The following is a 21,017-nucleotide window of genomic DNA, read 5'->3' on the forward strand; positions in this document are numbered from 1 at the left end:
AATTCTATAACAACATTAATCACCTTATGGAATGAAAGGAAAAACACAAAACATGTCGACATTACACACAATGTTCTGACCGCGGCAATAAAACAGAGGCTAGTTTGTTTTTATCATTTTAATAAAATGTTATGAGTGTAGTTTAATTATTATATTGGTTTAATCAGCTGTACTTCCTTCCTTGGAGCCAAAACTTGGCTTAAAGTGTTTCAAACAAGATCTTATTTATGGCATATTCGGCCAAGAATTCCATTCTACACAGAGATATACATGAAGCGTAAACACTGCATTTACACTGGACCATTTACAGAATAGTGACTTGTATGCGACAATTGTATTGGGATTTACTACAGTAACAAAACGAACAATTATTCTGTACAATGAAATGACCATATGCCGCACACGGTTTGTTATTTTCTGCAGCTGGAAGTGAAAAGTCAGATAGACAGGAAATGAAGAGATCCCGAAAATAAGGACAGGTCAAAAGGTCAGAGTATGAAGGGGGTGGAGTCATGCAGAAAATAGGGATAGGCCACAACTGAGGCAGCATAATGGCTCAGTGGTTAGCACTTCTGCCTCATGAGTTCGATTCCTGACCATGGGGGGGGGGGGGGAGGGGGTGTCTGTGTGTTTTATCTACTATGCGTCTTGTACTCAGTGTCGGCAGCCTCTCTCACAGCTACGGTTTCTGAGATATCCTCTATTCATATAAATATAATTTCTGAAAGACAAACACGGAGCTGGGGGCAAAAATGCAGTTGCACAATTGCCCAGGATTTTGTAGGTGTCTAGGGCGCGGTCCTTAATCCAAGCACAAGACTCCTCTAAATCAAGGGGGAAGGGGGTGCTGGGAAAGTCTAAATATGCAATTTTTTGTTGCTTTCTAGTGGTGATATAAACAACCCCGTCTATAGATTATTAATTAAAAAAACAAATATAAATGAATCCAGATATGTAAATAGCAGCGCTATCTCAGAGTCATCATACAACAGGTAGGTGGGTACCACCAGTTAGGCTGGGACCACCCCCCACATTAGGACAAGATACCGAGACTTTCAGCCAATCCCCTTCTGAGACAAAAATTACAGCACTTCTCTGGGAACAAACTGTTTCTTAGTCTTTCCTCACTGAGACACATGGAAACTAGGAAATTACTTTTTCTTTTTTAAAAAAAAAGGTAAGAAAGGGGAAAAAATATATCTTGAAATTGGACATTTATAGCAAATACAAAACTATTTTTTAAATAAGTAACCAAAACCCATATATCATATTATACAGTAATGGGACATCTGACATAATTAGACCATACTTCCAGCAGCAACCACAGAATAATCTCACCCATCACACACACACAATTCTCCCCTCTATCCACAACCTGCGGTGATACACAATACAGCCAGGCCGGGCTGTCACATGAAGTCAGTGTGTTGGCGAGATCAGTTCCCTCTAATACACAGATACTCTCTATAGAGATCGGGGCATAGTTACATCACTGCGGTGACGCCAGACCTCTATGTAAACCACGAGGGTGACGCCAGACCTCTATGTAAACCGCGAGGGTGACGCCAGACCTCTATGTAAACCGCGAGGGTGACGCCAGACCTCTATGTAAACCACGAGGGTGACGCCAGACCTCTATGTAAACCGCGAGGGTGACGCCAGACCTCTATGTAAACCACGAGGGTGACGCCAGACCTTTATGTAAACCACGAGGGTGACGCCAGACCTCTATGTAAACCACGAGGGTGACGCCAGACCTTTATGTAAACCACGAGGGTGACGCCATATATACAATACACTGATTTGCTGGGAATGTTGCACTTGAACTCATCTATGATAGAGGAAGGGATCAGTATTGTATACGCACCTATCTTCTTTACCATTTCTGTACATTGTAGTAGTATGAGCTGATTACTTACTAGCATGGTACAGGTATGTGTAACTGAAAGCTTCCAGCGAGCTCATAGCTCCCCAGCTGGGTCACCCCATAATGTACACGTGGCAAACAGGGATACCGGGACCGGTACCTTCCAGTCCTATAAACCCAGTGACAGGAACCATGGATTACAGACATAAAACGAAGATAAATCCCAGTATCTGTAGTAACGCACAACGGGGTCACTTCACGCTGACAGTAACTATATACGACATGGACCGTATAACTGCTTATGTCCCAGCTTTAGGTGTGTTTAGAAATGATGGTACAATATGGAGTATGTTATGGAGGTCACACCGGTAATCTCGGGGTAAGGGCAACAGAATGAAGATGACAGCATAGCTGATTCTGTACATGGGACAGGAACATTTACATTCATAACCAGAATATTCATCTCTCGTTATCCACAAGCAATAAACAATGACACAGACACTTCTTTCTATCCAGATTAGTTGAAGGCTCGTGGTCGCGAGGAGCTGATGTTACAGACAGAAAACCTGGAGCTGGCGCTTCCATCCCACGTATCACGAGACGAGAGGACCGACTGCAAGGCACGGGTGTACACTGACCAACACACAAAACAGAACATGAAGATTAAGGAGATGCTGCCAGGGTACAGAAGGCCAGGCATTGTTCAGTTATTCTCAGTTACCTGAGAATGTCAGGGTAACACTGAACAATGGACTCCAAGGTTCATATACAGTTGGGGATATCAGTGTTACCCTGACATTCCGCTGTGTTAAGATGTAAAGTATTACCTCCCCACACAATTACTGACAGCTGAATCCCCTCCCACATCTACGAGTGTCCAAATAGATGCCAAAAAAAAAGCAGAGAGTTACTGTGCCATCACTGGCTCCGCCCCTGTATATGAGTAAACCAATCCATGCTGCACAGTTTTTGCAATGAAAGTCTGCAAAGCCGTCACTCACACTCTGCTGCAAGAGTGCTAGAGAGCAAGGTGAACCTATGTATATACCTACAGTTATTTCATAAATATCATTCAGCTCAGTAATATACAATAAACATTAATGTCAAATCAGGTCTTTACTTGCACTTCAAAATTCCAAAAAAGGACCAATGATCCCCATACATACAGTATACCCAGAGAGTGATTCGTATTACTTACTAAAGTCTATATATCTATTATTTCATACACAATGTTCTCTGGGCTCATGTACATCCACATAACACTACACAGTACCTTTGGGGTTCTTGTAAAACATACAGTTGTTAGCACAGGTGTCTGGATGGGCGTCCCAGAAATCAGAACCACAAGAGCACAACGGCGGCAGCTCAATCTTATGTAACATCATCTTGTCTTTCATCTGGGCCCGTAACGCCTCTACATATCTGCAACACAGAGCGTGATAAGAGGAGGATGGCGGCACACACACAGCAGCTGGCTTATCATAGTTCAGTAATACCGTGAGAACACTATCAGCTAATTAGTGATAACAGCCACAAAGACTACAGAGATAATAACTGCAGCGCTATCCTCTGTTCCAACCATACACAGCATAAGATTGTATCTACAAAAACATCACATTTTACACATCCCTTAAAGCGAAGTTTAACCACAAATGTGCAATTTTGAGAATGTGCCACTTTACAGTGTGGAAACCATTAGGAGAAGCTACCGGTGATCCAGTGGACAATCCAGTGATTTACCGGTTATGTTCTTTGGTTCTCTGTGCTCTCTCTTTATGTTCAGTGGTTTCCTGCTCTCGGATTACCTCCAACGCACGTGATTGCCTCCGAGTATCGTGACTCGCTGCATTGCACATTCTCTGCTCCTCCAGGTGCCGTTCAGCTTCTCGCTCACTCTTAATTCTGTGCGGAAAAAGAAAGACATTAATTATGTTGAATGCACAATGAATGTGTAAAGCGCGAGGTCTGGACAAGGCCTGTCTGTGAAAGTCAAAGTGATCTGAGGACGGTGAGTAGAAGAACTAACAGCCGGTTGGTGCCATCAATGGGAAGTACTCCTGTGCTCACCTGTACCCACCCAGCTCCTGTAGGAGGAGCTGTCTGGGTTTAATAAAGTAAATTAAAGGGAAGGCTTGTTTTGTTTTTTAGATTACAGATGAAAGACCACGTGGCCCTCTCTCCTAGGGCCACTTTCTTGCTCACATCTATGCATTATTGTTTAGTTTTACTACCTACAAAATATACTATAAGGTGATGTGGGATATGGGGGGGGGCAGGTTCTCCATAACCCTGCACTCCCCCTAGTCACCACCAGGTGGAGCAGCATACTGGAGACGCCATTTGCACAATGTCCTTACTTAGAGATCTTCCTTTCGTGCTCCTTTTGTTTCCGTGTTTCTTTCACTTGTTCTCGCTCAATGTCCATAAAAAGTCTTCTGTACATGAGGTACTGATTCTGCCTCTAGGAAACAAGTGTTTATATATAATGTTACAGAGGCACGTGTAATGGATAATATAATATGTTCTCCAATTATCAGACTGAGCAACAACATTATGGGATATCCCCTTATTATTAAACAAATTACATAAACACAGATTTTTTTTTAGTATAAAATATAATATATATCTCTATCATCATCACAACTTGTACTGACAGTGCAGTTACTTCATTAGTTAGAGGAGTTACGGAGTTTGTTATTTGTTTGTATTTATTTAGAAATTTTTCTGAATATTTAATAATATTTGTTTAAAAATTATTGATTTGAAGCATAGAATTGTTTTTTTCTTACCAGTCTATTTGGCATTTTAGTCCTTTATATTAGTTCATATGGATATTATACATTACATATAGAATTGTTGTTTCCTCAATATGTACATAGGATTAGTTTAGTGTTACTTGCCGTTGGGAATATTATATTACTTTATATAGATATATATAGATATGATCTGTATCTTTAGGATTTATTTGAGATTACATTTTAGAGCTTAATATATGGTTTAATTTATTGCTTTATTATACTATTATGGTCACGGTGAATCGTAGTATTATATTAATAGTAATTTGCTTATCTAGATACTAACAGATCAGTATATATGTGCGATAAACAGCATCACAAGATGGTAACGTTCTGCATTGTACGGTATCATCTCTCGGCCTACGTATTGGGTTAATCTCATATTAAGCAATTAGACGTTCCCCATCCATAGATTGTCAGCTCCTCATACACACGTTCATGGTGTCCCGTACACGGTGCCAGTGTCGGAGACTACAGGTCCTCACCATCGTGGCCAGAAACACAAACAGCACAGTCTCCCGGGTGACACATCTATTATCTCTCCAAACAGCGCAATTATAATAATTATATGTCACTCAATATCCAATCTGTCACTTATCTAAGGCACAGCCAGAACTTATTGCACAATCATATATTATTTACACAAAGCACCATATAATTCCAGGGATAACACTTGTATTTATAACCTTTATAAAGTGAATACGTGGCTCTCCCAGAGTATACGCAGGATCCGCACCTCCACCAGGCCTCCGTGACGTGTCCATCATACCTCATACACCATGTACAGTAATTATATATCCGCAGAAACAGGCTGAATACAGTGTGTGTGTGCAGAGAACAAGAGGGGGGTCACTATGGACCATATCATTTTGCATTGCAACCCCACATATAGTTAAACGTAAATGTGAACACTGTGCACGGTGGGCGAGATCCTATTCTGCCCCCCTCCCCACCTCTAGAATTATCACCATTCTGTGTGCACACAGAGCACATGGTGTAAATCCTGCAACAATACATACGACGTGTAACTGGATGTACTTATAAAGAGAGCTCTGTAGCAGCGATATTCTCCTTATACGATGTAATACGGGGAGGATACTACAAGAAGCAGCGCTACTCTCCTTATACGATGTAATACGAGGAGGATACTACAAGAAGCAGAGCTACTCTCCTTATACAATGTAATACGAGGAGGATACTACAAGAAGCAGCGCTACTCTCCTTATACGATGTAATACGGGGAGGATACTACAAGAAGCAGCGCTACTCTCCTTATACGATGTAATACGGGAGGATACTACAAGAAGCAGCGCTACTCTCCTTATACAATGTAATACGAGGAGGATACTACAAGAAGCAGCGCTACTCTCCTTATACGATGTAATACGGGGAGGATACTACAAGAAGCAGCGCTACTCTCCTTATACGATGTAATACGGGGAGGATACTACAAGAAACAGCGCTACTCTCCTTATACGATGTAATACGAGGAGGATACTACAAGAAGCAGCGCTACTCTCCTTATACGATGTAATACAGGGAGGATACTACAAGCAGCGCTACTCTCCTTATACGATGTAATACGGTAGGATACTACAAGAAGCAGCGCTACTCTCCTTATATGATGTAATACGGGGAGGATACTACAAGAAGTAGCGCTACTCTCCTTATACGATGTAATACGGGGAGGATACTACAAGAAGCAGCGCTACTCTCCTTATACGATGTAATACGGGGAGGATACTACAAGAAACAGCGCTACTCTCCTTATACGATGTAATACGAGGAGGATACTACAAGAAACAGCGCTACTCTCCTTATACGATGTAATACGAGGAGGATACTACAAGAAGCAGCGCTACTCTCCTTATACGATGTAATACGGGGAGGATACTACAAGAAGCAGCGCTACTCTCCTTATACGATGTAATACAGGGAGGATACTACAAGAAGCAGCGCTACTCTCCTTATACGATGTAATACGGGGAGGATACTAAAAGAAGCAGCGCTACTCTCCTTATACGATGTAATACGGGGAGGATACTACAAGAAGCAGCACTACTCTCCTTATACGATGTAATACGGGGAGGATACTACAAGAAGCAGCGCTACTCTCCTTATACGATGTAATACGAGGAGGATACTACAAGAATCAGCGCTACTCTCCTTATACGATGTAATACGGGGAGGATACTACAAGAAGCAGCACTACTCTCCTTATACGATGTAATACGAGGAGGATACTACAAGAATCAGCGCTACTCTCCTTATACAATGTAATACGGGGAGGATACTACAAGAAGCAGCGCTACTCTCCTTATACAATGTAATACGGGGAGGATACTACAAGAAGCAGCACTACTCTCCTTATACGATGTAATACGAGGAGGATACTACAAGAAACAGCGCTACTCTCCTTATACGATGTAATACGGGGAGGATACTACATGAAGCAGCGCTACTCTCCTTATACGATGTAATACGGGGAGGATACTACAAGAAGCAGCACTACTCTCCTTATACGATGTAATACGAGGAGGATACTACATGAAGCAGCGCTACTCTCCTTATACGATGTAATACGGGGAGGATACTACAAGAAGCAGCGCTACTCTCCTTATACGATGTAATACGAGGAGGATACTACAAGAAACAGCGCTACTCTCCTTATACGATGTAATACGAGGAGGATACTACAAGAATCAGCGCTACTCTCCTTATACGATGTAATACGAGGAGGATACTACAAGAATCAGCGCTACTCTCCTTATACAATGTAATACGGGGAGGATACTACAAGAAGCAGCGCTATGAAACATTCATGTGATGGAGACCTCGTACAACCTGTACATGACGGATGGAGGGGGACACATGGTTTACCCAGAATATCGTATATATCTGCCCTGCATCCCCCAGAGAGGAGAAAGAAGGAAACTTACCAGGATACTACAAGTCAGAATTACACAGTAACAAACACAATCTGGGGCCTTAACCAGAAACAGACGGAGAGCAGCAGAGAGGTCCCTACTGGGAGGACTAGGATTGGGGGCTCACGCTTGGATTGTCTTTCCAGCTGGGGGCAGCAGCAAGGAGTTACGGAAACAGTTTGGGGTAAATATGGGTGGCAGAAACCAGCTGACTCCATTAACCCAGCTGACTTCATCAACAAACTAAATTCTATACAAGTTTAGTTTGGCCACAAGAGCTTACAATGTAGAGATGTGGTCTAGAATACGCGTCCCAGAGATGGTTGTGGAAGACGTTTGACCTCTAGAAGCCTCCACTTCTCTCTCCTGAAGGATAACCTGCTGCAAGTCAGGAAGTCATCAATACTAATTGTGATGATGATCGGACACTCCCAGGACAATCACACACCTCTATATATTTATATGGCTGTTATCTCTAGAACTCAGGGTGACTAACACGTGGGGCACATGTCAAACTGACAGCAATACACATTAATTACTTCTTTTAAATAAATACACTGAAATATACTCGCTCGTTCCGATACAAGAGCCCAGACCATCACTGCCAACAGAACGTGCGGATCTGATGGGATTTATTATCCACTTTATATAAGGACGAGAGTGCAGGGGGGCGGGGGGGTAGTCTTATATGTGTGATATATAGCATTATTTACATCATTTATCATATTAAGACCTAAAAAGAAGAGGTCAGGTGGTCTTTCATAGCCAATCAGACACCTAGGAATTGTCGGACGGGTACAATGGTGAGAATGCTGTAATACGTACAATCCTATTTTTGTCTTAATGGTCCCGGTCAATTACATCGGTTCATTTATCAATATGTATGTCGTTCCATCCGTCTCTCTCCTACTCTGTGCTCCTTCAAACGTGCACTCAAAACTCACCTCTTCCTCAAAGCCTACCAACCATCTACTTAACCCCCATCTCCTCGTCCTCCCTTCTCTCCTCTTGCCTCAACTGGCTCCTCTTGTGCCTGGTCTGTTTACCCTCCCTTAGGATGTAAGCTCGTATGAGCAGGGCCCCCTCCCCTCCTGTCTCCTTACCCGTTCTTCCGCTCCGTCTTTACTGCATATGACTGGCCGGAGTTTCTGAAGTATTGGTACATTTTGTTCATTGTTCTGTATGGTTTCACCCTGTATAGTCTACTGTTAGTACTGTGTGCGGCGCTGCGGATACCTTGTGGCGCCTTACAAATAAATGATAATAATAATGTACCAAGATTTCTATACTGTAAGGAAAGGTTTCCCTTGCTCTTCCCTCTTTATGGTGGGTACACAGTTTATTCCAGTCTACAACAATCTGCCTTGTTTCATTTAGTTCTCTATGTAGAGAAGAATTCTAAGGGCTAGATTTACTAAGCTGCGGGTTTGAAAAAGTGGAGATGTTGCCTATAGCAACCAATCAGATTCTAGCTTTCATTTATTTAGTACCTTCTACAAAATGACAGCTAGAATCTGATTGGTTGCTATAGGCAACATCCCCACTTTTTCAAACCCGCAGCTTAGTAAATCTAGCCCTAAGTGTGCTAAAATAAAAATTAAAACTGGACTGCTGGAACAACAAATCTTTAAAAAGGATTGTGAGAAGGTTTCATTTCAATTTACAATTTTAAATGTAACATTTTGTATTTTCTAAATAAAGACAGTCACAATAATGCAAAATGAGATTTTACATTTACTTTACTACTAATTTGAGAACACCGTATTATCTCAGATGTAGGTTTGCTCAGTAGGTCTATGAGCTGAGCTGGAACACGTGGGATGGTGATCAGTGCGGCTCACACCCTGGGAAATGTGTAACTACAGGTAGCGGCAGGAACCGTGTTGGGACCCGGTCAGTACACTAGGTGTCGGGAGGGGGTTTGTGGGGGAGCATATAGTTCATAGGTGGAGTTCTCCTTTAAGGGTGAAAGCAGAACCAGGTATTTGGAGTTCGTGAAGGTGAACAGAGGATTTGAGAGTCAGCCAAGACCCAACCCCTTGTAATAAATATTGAGATCACAGCACAATTATTAAAAATAAAAACAAATTAATAAATCGTTAATCTTTCACCCACTTGTTTTCGGTCGTCCTCTTCATCAACGCCCGGGCGAAGTACAAGAGCGGCATGATAATCTGTGTTGAATGCTGGCGCTGGCCCAGCTGGATAAGACGCCTTCATTAACCGATGGCACATCTGGAAAGGAGACCACAGGGTGAAGTAAGGACAATGCTTACGTGATGCCCAGGCTCCGGTGAGAACCAGAGCGCGCAGTAATCTGCGCGGTATGAACGCCAGGTCAGCCTGCTGCAAGTAATGGGCTCTCCTGTGCGTTACATATATTTGTGGGTATTACTATATTAATGACAGAACGTGCAGATTAAACTCACAGGTTTTCCAGGCGTCATGGGGTTGACGTTCTCCGACCCACGAGTGAGGAGCTCTACCGGCAGATCATGACGGCCTCTCAGAAGTGGTTCATCTCCCTCAGCATCTGGAACCTGTAGGACCAGGGATCTCCGGGAGACGGGATGCTGAGGAGGCAGATTAAATGTCACCATACAGTCAGTATTCAGCATGCACTGAGCTTAGAACTGGAGCAGGTCTGGACAACATGTGAAACTACAAGTCCCAGCATGCTTTGCCAGCCGATAGCTAGCAGGGTATGCTGGGACTTGTAGTTTCACAAACACCCGGAGAGCCACAGGCTGAGTATGAGCTATAGGAATCTCTCTCCACAGATACCCTGGATGGCGCGGCCAGAAGCCGCCGATGGGCATCACAGGACGCAAGTCCACCTTGTAGACGTTAATTTACAAGATTATTCACCGTCTTCTGCATATGTCGCTACATACATTGATGTAGCATTAGGATTTCTTCCTCTGCATTATAATAATGTACGACTATTTAATCAGGCAGAATGTTTTTATTGCTCTTGAATCCACTCTACTGGTGATTTAAAAACATAGAAGAAAAGGAAAGAGGAAATCAATGTATTTAGTAAAGTTTGCAGGAGGGTGTACACAATCAGGTACACTTAAGTACCTGAAGCCAAGTAACATAAAAATTACTGCAGGGGTCTAACTTTTGGAAGTCATTTCTATTGATGCCCCGGTTCATTAAAAGCCCTGCTGGCTCCTAGACTTACCCTACGGCTGATGAATTATATACTATTTGGTACCCCCTCCAGTAAAGTCACGTGAAGGTGGACAACTTCTTTTAAGTGATTAAGGTTTAACTCAGTTATATGCAGGAAAAGACAACAACTTTATACATTACTGACAATAATAATCCACTGTAGCGTCTGCAGGAGGCAGATTCAATCACTGCACCAGACGGCCCAGGTCACTTGTTAGACACTATCCATGTTAAAAGCTCCAAGGTCAGAGAATCTGAACAAAAAGCGCAAATTGCCGTCATGTCAGCCTGTGTACAGGAGGTTGTATTCTGGGGTGATGCAGATGTTAAATACTGGGACTGCTCATAAAAAGACAGGACAAGTGTGACAGGACGGGCAGATCAACAACCTGGATACAAGACCCGCATTGTGTAATGAAGACACACATCAATTACAATTACATCAGTACATCAATTACTTTTATCATACAATATTCTGCTGAGATGCAAAGCCCCAAATATTTTATTGCTGGCTGATTTGGTTTTGCAACATACAATTACAAGAATAAAAGATTTATGAGCGGAATCGCCCGAGGATATAAAGGCGCCATAAAAGTGGAAATTTGGGATTAGGTATTTCACCCTCTTGAAGTCACGGTTTGGAGGATGTGATATTGCTCTGCCCTTTGGAATGGTGCACAGTAAAACGCCATAAACGGGCACTGCACTCACGTCTCTGGTGGGGGAGACCTTCCACACGCCGCCAGGCAGGGTTAACTCCTCGCTCTCCACAGTCTTCAGAGCGGCCAGACGCTCCCGCACCTGCCGCATGGTTCTCTTCAGCTGGTAGCAAATCATGGGGAGAGAAGACAAAGATACATAACGTCTCCAGGTTACAGAGATATCTCACAATACCCTCCCCAGAACACGTCACCTGGGGGCTTGAAAATTATAAGCTTAGAGAATTGTCTATATATGCTCAGTTAAACAGATGTGGATCAGGGCCTTTAAGAGCTGACACTCCTACTGAGTCGCTTGGAGGAAGCAACATGAAAATGACTGCAGATAAGTGCTAACACCGCAAGAATAAACAAAAATAAAAAACCACCACCACATAAACATGATATTTCCACAACAGCCTGATAATGCAGATAGTCAAGGACCACTATCAGCCTGCGCTTGTGGTGAGCTTCTGACCCTACCAAGAAGGGGAACTAGGAGCAGCCCAGAACATAACAGTCTGATCCCCGGCCACCTATGTGTGCGGGCAGACGGGACATTAGTTATAGGATATATAAAGCAATATGATCGAGTCAGGACACCAGAAGTCGGGTGTGTAAAACCAGACCAAGATCTAATCACATCTCATTTCTACAGAACAGAAACATTCCAATAATATTAATATACAGAACTGACAGTATTGGGAGAAGAGCATCACAAATAGTTACTGTTAATTTACACAGTGGATGAGACATTAAAGGTACATGACCATGAAAATATTGTTTTCCTATTCTAAATATAGAGCAATGTAGGCTATCACAGTAATATTTTCCTGTGTGTTACTGGTGTGGAATCTCTGTGTGAGCAGGTTGGCAAAGATCAAATTATACACTACATCTAGTACTGTATCCCTCTGAATGAGATGTATATAGCTTTTCTACAGTTCTAGGTGAATGAAATGGGGAATTACTGTCCGAGAGTTTTTATTTACAAGATATATACATAGAAAATCCATTAATTATGGCCAATATGACAACATTTCCACTGGGGGAGCTGTTATATTCCACTGCACATACAGGGAAATAATGTCCTCTCTACATGGACTCTATCATTAGCTACAGAGAAATCTATAGGGGGGAGTCGTCTGCTGACCGTCTATGGTCGGACAGGCTCTGCAGGACACCTGACATTGGGAGATTGAAGTGACTCAGCAACCCTAGCTTTCCAATATGCCGCTATATAATATCTGACCAGGATTCGTCAGATGCTGATTGAAATTGGAGGAAAATTAATGTCTATCGACGCCCACGATCTGCCAGTGTGCGAGGTCACACATGTGGGTGGACATTATGGACACAGATCAAGTTGCTTAGCGTTCAGGCCACAGTTATACTGACAGTGTTACACTTCTAATACAGAATTAGTTGCATATTACCCATAGACCACTCGGACTGCGATAAAACAGGAAATATGGACGGAAATGAGCACGGAGCAATATCACATGCCAAGCACAAAGCGACATGAGGGTGGACCCTGTGCTAATATACATTGACAGCTCTTCTTGGCCACGTCACCTAAGCACTATGCAACCAATGGGACCTTCAAATCTTTTCTGTGGACATTGGCTCCAAAAACCTTTACAGTGTGATTAACTATACACACAGTGATATCATGACACGCTCACAGTCCTGACATAACAGACTAGTGTTCTGTCATGTCAGGACTATGCGCAGGTGTCACCAGAAGACGCTTACCATTTTAGCATGTTGTTTAAATAACTTATTTCCGTTTTCATCTTTTTCTTCCTGCTCCTCCTCAACGTTGTCACTGATCTTCTGAGCAGAGACACGGCGGGCGCGGGGACAACAGATGGCAACTTGTGTATTGCGGTAAACGCAGGTGTTCCTCTTGGGGGTAAAGGGAACGGCGGCATCAGAGGACTGTTTGACAATAGCCCCTTCCCTCGCAAGCTGAACAGGAGAAGCAGAGTTAGACAAATCCATCGTCCTATGAACTGGTGCAGCAGACAGCACTCACAGCAATGTATATACTAGATCACTGAGCACATACGTCAACCCAGTAACCTGCCCTTATTAAGTGCTAACAGAGGGAAGATGTTGTGTTTATATTCTCATAATGCACAAACACTGACAGTGCTCTGGTAGAACAGCATTTTGGAACAGGAAAATTAAAAATAACAGACTCACAGAAAAGGCTGATAAACTGTGGCTGTGATATCACTGGGGATATGGCTGAGATGTACAATATCAATGTGGGTGTGACAGAGATGTGTCATATAATACCATATGTGTGATGTCATCAGGAGCGCGGCTATGTGACCGGCTACAGTACACTGGTGACGTAAAGGTGGAGGCTCACAATACAGCTTCTATAAATGTGTCCGACAGGAGAGGAGTTTAAAAATAAGGAACTAAAACAAAATGATAGATTTTTAATAGTATTCAGTGAATTTTTTTTAAACACCCCCTATAGTTTGAGGGCAGGGGTGTCACAGTATCATTATGGCTGCTGGATCAGTTACCTTATTATTAAGAATAGCAACTAAGTTACTGTACACAATACAGGGATGAGGGAGCAGGACCAGGATGGGTAGGCAGTGTACACAATACAGGGATGAGGAAGCAGGACCAGGAGAGGTAGCCACTGTACACAATACAGGGATGAGGGAGCAGGACCTGGATGGGTAGTCACTGTACACAATACAGGGATGAGGGAGCAGGACCTGGATGGGTAGTCACTGTACACAATACAGGGATGAGGGAGCAGGACCAGGAGAGGTAGGCACTGTACACAATACAGGACCAGGATAGATAGGCACTGTACACAATGCAGGGATTAGGGAGCAGGACCAGGATGGGTAGTCACTGTACACAATACAGGGCTGGGAGCAGGACCAGGCTAGGTAGGCACTGTACACAATACAGGGATGAGGGAGCAGGACCAGGAGAGGTAGCCACTGTACACAATATAGGGATGAGGGAGCAGGACCAGGATGGGTAGGCACTGTACACAATACAGGGCTGAGGGAGCAGGACCAGGATAGGTAGGCACTGTACACAATACAGGGCTGAGGGAGCAGGACCAGGAGAGGTAGGCACAGTACACAATACAGGGATGAGGAAGCAGGACCAGGAGAGGTAGACAGTGATCACGATACAGGGCTGAGGGAGCAGGACCAGGCTGGGTAGTCACTGTACACAATACAGGGCTGAGGGAGCAGGACCAGGATAGGTAGCCACTGTACACAATACAGGCCTGAGGGAGCAGGACCAGGATGGGTAGGCACTGTACACAATATAGGGATGAGGGAGCAGGACCAGGAGAGGTAGCCACTGTACACAATATAGGGATGAGGGAGCAGGACCAGGAGAGGTAGCCACTGTACACAATATAGGGATGAGGGAGCAGGACCAGGATGGGTAGGCAGTGTACACAATACAGGGATGAGGGAGCAGGACCAGGATGGGTAGGCAGTGTACACAATACAGGGATGAGGAAGCAGGACCAGGAGAGGTAGCCACTGTACACAATATAAGGGATGAGGGAGCAGGACCAGGATGGGTAGGCACTGTACACAATACAGGGATGAGGGAGCAGGACCAGGATGGGTAGGCAGTGTACACAATACAGGGATGAGGAAGCAGGACCAGGAGAGGTAGCCACTGTACACAATATAGGGATGAGGGAGCAGGACCAGGATGGGTAGGCAGCGTACACAATACAGGGATGAGGAAGCAGGACCAGGAGAGGTAGCCACTGTACACAATATAGGGATGAGGGAGCAGGACCAGGATGGGTAGGCACTGTACACAATACAGGGCTGAGGGAGCAGGACCAGGATAGGTAGGCACTGTACACAATACAGGGATGAGGAAGCAGGACCAGGAGAGGTAGACAGTGATCACGATACAGGGCTGAGGGAGCAAGACCAGGCTGGGTAGTCACTGTACACAATACAGGGCTGAGGGAGCAGGACCAGGATAGGTGGGCACTGTATACAATACAGGGAGGAGGGAGCGGGTCAGGAGTCCGCAACTTACTGCATCATAGGATTTCTGGAGCTGATGCCTCTTGCGCTGTTTGGCATGCTGATTAACCCTATGCTTCACTTCCCCTTGAAAACGGATCAATCTCTGCTGTTTCTCCCTCTGGTATTGAATTAGTTGTTCTTCAATTTGTTCAGCAGACACCTGAAAAAAGGAGGAATATGAAGACAGATGCCTCAGTATCACTTATGGATAGGAGCAGATTATAGCCGGGATGCATAACCATCTGGTGACTACATGTAGTCTAAGAAGAATCACTCATTGTGTAGCACAGCCAAATATACTGGAACTTTTCATCATCATCATTTATTTATATAGCGCCAACATATTCCGTAGCGCTTTACAATTGGGGACAAATACAGTAAGAAACAAACTGGGTAAAACAGACAGAGAGGTGAGAAGGCTGCTCGCAAGCTTACAATCTATGGGACATTGGGAGTTTGATAGATGAGGTTAAGTCTACATTTTGCATTTCGGTTCTGCCAGACTGCAAAGGTAAAAGTGATTCATAAGCTAAATGATCCCATCACACAACAATGTCGGTCAGGGGGTAGTTGTCTTGTGTGAAACTGTGTAACGGGGGGGTAACAGGATAAGAATAAGGGTTCGATATAACAATAAGGGAGCGTTACAACACTGTCAGTGGACACAAATATATAGCAATAATCAGGCAACTAACAAAACCATTCAACAATCCACCTAAAACCTTTATGAAGAGAACGTGTCCACCACAAGAATTACAGTAGTTTCATTGTCTACAGCAATGGATGTAAATCATGCCATCTAGTGGCTGCATCTACAACTACATACAACCTGAGCCAATACAAGGAGAGATGGACATAATGCTACAAAAAATGATTCTTGCTCATATTCTCAGCAGTGAGGTATAGAAGAAAGTCAGATGTAAGAACTTCATATAGGAAGAGACATGTGTCAGCACAATTTTCCAGCACTGGTCTGTGTCACTATTTATATTCCGAGATTTTCTAAACATTTGCCAAGCCCATTCCATATTACGTCACACACACTAAAAAAATGGAAAGGTAGGCGGTGGCTGGACTGTGGGGGATAACTGTGGCTCCTCAGTGTCATAAACCAAATCAGTAGTAAGTTACATCACAACAGGTATAAACCTAGCCTGCTGTCACAATAAACCCCACTAGTACATGCTGCCACCTATAGGCCAGTGTAGTTTATTTCAAATTCCAGCAGAGGACCCACATATGCATAGACAGCTGAGGAAAAAGCACAGTAGGTGACTTCTCCTGTGATTGTCTGTAGGCTGAGCCATCACGTACCACCCTGTTTATAGTGCACCCCAGTCTCAGCCTGATAAGGATCCAAAGTGAGCTCCTAGAGGACCTAGTATTGGGTGGTCTGCCTGCGGCCGCACACTGCAAGACCGTGTCAGCAGACAGAGAATCCTGCCCGGCCTCAATCATTGTGTTTTAACCACAATCATAGCGACTGGGCAGCATACACTACCTGCTGACACGGACCTGCAGTGCGCGGCCGCAGGCAGTCCATTAATAAAAGTAACAAAGGGGGCGGGGTATAAATGGCCTCCACTAAAAAAAATATTAGATCCGCACCTGCTGGGAAGGGCATTATGTACCAGGTGGCTGGGGGGGTCGTTGGGGGGCACAGTATAATCCACCAGATGGATGGGGGCACAGTATGATGTACCAGGTGGATGCGGCACAGTATTATGTACCAGGTGGATGCGGGCACAGTATTATGTACCAGGTGGATGGGGAGATGTTGGGAAGGGGGGGGGACAGAATACAATGTACCATGTTGATGTGGACCTTTTAGGGGGTCTGGGGACATGATGGAGGGGGGTACAGCATTATGTACCAGGTGAAGGGGAGATGTTGGGGGGCACTGTGTGATGTTCCAGGTGGATGGGGGCACAGTGTGATGTACCAAGTGAATGAGGGGGGGAATGTTGGGGGGCACAGTGTCACGCACCAGGTGGATGTTGGGGGGCACAGTATCACGTACCAGGTGGATGTTGGGGGGCACAGTGTCACGCACCAGGTGGATGTTGGGGGGCACAGTGTCACGCACCAGGTGGATGTTGGGGGGCACAGTGTCACGTACCAGGTGGATGTTGGGGGGCACAGTGTCACGTACCAGGTGGATGTTGGGGGGCACAGTGTCACGCACCAGGTGGATGTTGGGGGGCACAGTATCACGTACCAGGTGGATGTTGGGGGGCACAGTGTCACGTACCAGGTGGATGTTGGGGGGCACAGTGTCACGCACCAGGTGGATGTTGGGGGGCACAGTGTCACGCACCAGGTGGATGTTGGGGGGCACAGTGTCACGCACCAGGTGGATGTTGGGGGGCACAGTGTCACGTACCAGGTGGATGTTGGGGGGCACAGTGTCACGTACCAGGTGGATGTTGGGGGGCACAGTGTCACGTACCAGGTGGATGTTGGGGGGCACAGTGTCACGTACCAGGTGGGTGTTAGGGGGGCACAGTGTCACGTACCAGGTGGATGTTGGGGGGCACAGTATCACGTACCAGGTGGATGTTGGGGGGCACAGTGTCACGTACCAGGTGGATGTTGGGAGGCACAGTGTCACGTACCAGGTGGATGTTGGGGGGCACAGTATCACGTACCAGGTGGATGTTGGGGGGCACAGTATCACGTACCAGGTGGATGTTGGGAGGTACAGTATCACGTACCAGGTGGATGTTGGGAGGTACAGTGTCACGTACCAGGTGGATGTTGGGGGGCACAGTGTCACGTACCAGGTGGATGTTGGGGGGCACAGTGTCACGTACCAGGTGGATGTTGGGGGGCACAGTATCACGTACCAGGTGGATGTTGGGGGGCACAGTATCACGTACCAGGTGGATGTTGGGGGGCACAGTATCACGTACCAGGTGGATGTTGGGGGGCACAGTGTCACGTACCAGGTGGATGTTGGGGGGGCACAGTATTACGTACCAGGTGGATGTTGGGGGGCACAGTGTCACGTACCAGGTGGATGTTGGGGGGCACAGTATCACGTACCAGGTGGATATTGGGAGGTACAGTATCACGTACCAGGTGGATGTTGGGGGGCACAGTATCATGTACCAGGTGAATAGGGGGGTTGTAACCCCTGCTCCCCCAGGTCACACTCACCACTGCTGGACCCTCCGCCCCCCAGTCAGCCGGCTCTATCCAGGCGCCCACAGGTGCAATGGAGCCCGGGTTCCTCTCCGCTAGCACTGCTTGGTTCACCACCAGCCGGGTTGCTTTCCGACTACCTGGCTGTGGGTTCTCCCCGGCATTCCTCCTCACAGGGACCGGGCCGGGCGGCGCCATCTTCCCGCATCCAAACCAACACTTTCAAACGGCCGCGTCCAGGAGTCTCCATGGCAACAGCATCAGACTTCCGGCGTGCTGAGAGAACGCTGATTAGCTGCTCACTCATCCAATCAAAGAACTCGGCTTATCAGAGCCAGATGAGTCGCTCATTCTGATTGGCCAGCTATCTTCCCATTATCCAACATTGAATTTCTGCCAGTGGTTATGGCTGAACCTGTGGCTCTTCAGGTGTGTAAAACTACAAGTCCCGGCATGCTTTGCCAGTAGATAGACAGCTGATAGTTGGTACTGCATGCTGGGACTTGTAGTTCCACAAGACTAGGAGACCCACAGGTTGACCAGGCTGTCCTACAGCTAAGATACCTGTTACATTTACTACAGGGTCAGTGAGAACAGCTCACCCCCTTCTGGATATTATATTTGAAGGGCAGTTAGCCAGCTGACAGGGAAATTACTGGTTTCTTAGCTCCTTAATGACTTTTTCTATGTATATTATGTCATTTTTATTACAGAAAGCGTCATGAAGAGTTGGACAAATTGTCCATTTTATTAGCGTAAAATGCATGTGAAAAATGCAGCCTCAGGACGCACCTTACACTTAGCACTCTCTATGCTAAAATACACTTAAATAAAAATACCCAATGACAATGTGTTTATTTTTTTTTTAAATACACTCCCCAGCTCTTACCCTCTTTATGTTTCACCTAAATCCAGGGGGTCCTCTTCTTTCATACCAGCTTGCAACCCAAAGGCTTAAGAAAATAACAACATTTAGAGATAAGAACCGATCCTTTCAGGAGCTGCGCCGCAAACAACTCTCTAACCAATTCAGAGTGGATTTGCTCTGATTGGTCAGAGCATGGGAAAGCTGATCTGTATTGGTTATTAGTGGCGACATCCCCCATGTGGTCTTACCACTAACCCCAGAGACAGAGTGATACAATGTATCAGTGGCATTCATATGTTCATGGAGCACAGAGTGTATCAGGAGATGAGTGACATGATGTGAGGAGGGGAATGGAGGCAGCAGGTAGCCACAGACTGATAGTTAAAGGAGTAGGGTCCCCAGCAGCTCTGAGTACTGATAACAGGCTCCTGTCACATTTACAATGATCCAGGAATACTGTACTGTCATACAAAACAAACATCAAGCATCCTATTTCTTTACTCCGGACCCAAAACATGTACACAGTAACATAAATATCTAATACTCCCCATAAAAGTGGAGCATTGTTGTATGGAAATGAGAGACAAATGATGTCGTTATAAACCTGCTAAACAGCCAACGATTAATGACAGAATCCTGTTTGTCGGTTACGCTGGGCAGTCCTGTCAATGTCATTCCATAGCGAGGCTAATGTCACATGTCACATAAATTGTTCCTAAAAACAGCAATAAAGAGAGAACAATAATGATGACTTTGCCAGCCCCATTCATCGAGGTCTCCCACGAGGCCGTACTTCCCACTACATTGCAGAATATGGCATAGGATTTAAAGTGACATGCCAGGGTAGGACGTGGCGTTATAGTGGCCTATATGGGTCATTTACAAAACTGCAAAAATGTAGACACTGGTTTGTGACAGCGCGCTCCTGCTTCTGCAGCTGTGCCCTTTCCTAGGTTCACAATGGCTTATCCAGTGGCAGACTGAGCATACAACCTGATTGTTACATCTTATGATATGTGGCATAGATCAGGATCAATGAGCTGCCACCTGCACCAACCAGGTGCTTTTTTCACATGTAATAAGACCACTAATGAGCACAAATGTAGCACAAAAATAAAGACCTTCCCTGTGCCCCCTTCTCCTAGTGACATATCCTGCTTATCGGACCATCTCCATTTACCCTGGATCGAGTGAACAATAGGAACGGACTATGATTATCCCGATATTAAAGCATTAAGCCACTCATGGGTAAATACAACAAGCGACAACCCGAATATCAAAGAGTAGGACCACTCCAGGGATCCAGGGAGTCTGTGGCCAATAACTAGTTATACTTTCATGGTGAAGTATTATAACTCATGCTAGTAAACACAAATATTCATATGAATAATGATCGATTTCATAGTGCGCTGCGAAAGAGTTAATTGTGTGATGTATCAAGACTTGAGATTTATCTTATTACAGATATTAAGGGTAATGTGTGGCCCTT

The 21,017-nt window shown here is 45.0% G+C and overlaps 1 protein-coding gene across 1 annotated transcript; it reads right to left on the minus strand.

Moving 5' to 3' along the window:
• Positions 1–1,793: 1,793 nt before the first annotated feature.
• Positions 1,794–18,903, minus strand: CCDC15 (coiled-coil domain containing 15). The gene is made up of 10 exons (XM_075190400.1): positions 18,676–18,903; positions 15,527–15,676; positions 13,220–13,435; positions 11,478–11,588; positions 10,019–10,162; positions 9,705–9,824; positions 4,225–4,328; positions 3,608–3,769; positions 3,141–3,289; positions 1,794–2,500 (listed from the first exon to the last, which is right to left on the minus strand). The coding sequence occupies exons 1-10, from the start codon at positions 18,856–18,858 to the stop codon at positions 2,385–2,387; spliced, it is 1,455 nt and encodes a 484-aa protein (XP_075046501.1). The 5' UTR covers positions 18,859–18,903; the 3' UTR covers positions 1,794–2,384.
• Positions 18,904–21,017: the final 2,114 nt, after the last annotated feature.

The sequence above is a fragment of the Mixophyes fleayi genome, chromosome 11 (assembly GCF_038048845.1).
Source record: "Mixophyes fleayi isolate aMixFle1 chromosome 11, aMixFle1.hap1, whole genome shotgun sequence".
In the NCBI taxonomy this organism is placed as follows: Eukaryota; Metazoa; Chordata; class Amphibia; order Anura; family Limnodynastidae; genus Mixophyes; species Mixophyes fleayi.

Bases quoted from the DNA above. Each gene is read 5' to 3' on its own strand.
- CCDC15 (XM_075190400.1), bottom strand. From the start codon at position 18,858: ATGGCGCCGCCCGGCCCGGTCCCTGTGAGGAGGAATGCCGGGGAGAAC. The intron at 10,163-11,477 runs GTGAGTGCAGTG...CTGCCTCCTCAG, and splicing joins AGGTCTCCCCCACCAGAGAC to CATCCCGTCTCCCGGAGATC. The intron at 9,825-10,018 runs GTGAGTTTAATC...TCTCCTTTCCAG, and splicing joins CCATGACGCCTGGAAAACCT to ATGTGCCATCGGTTAATGAA.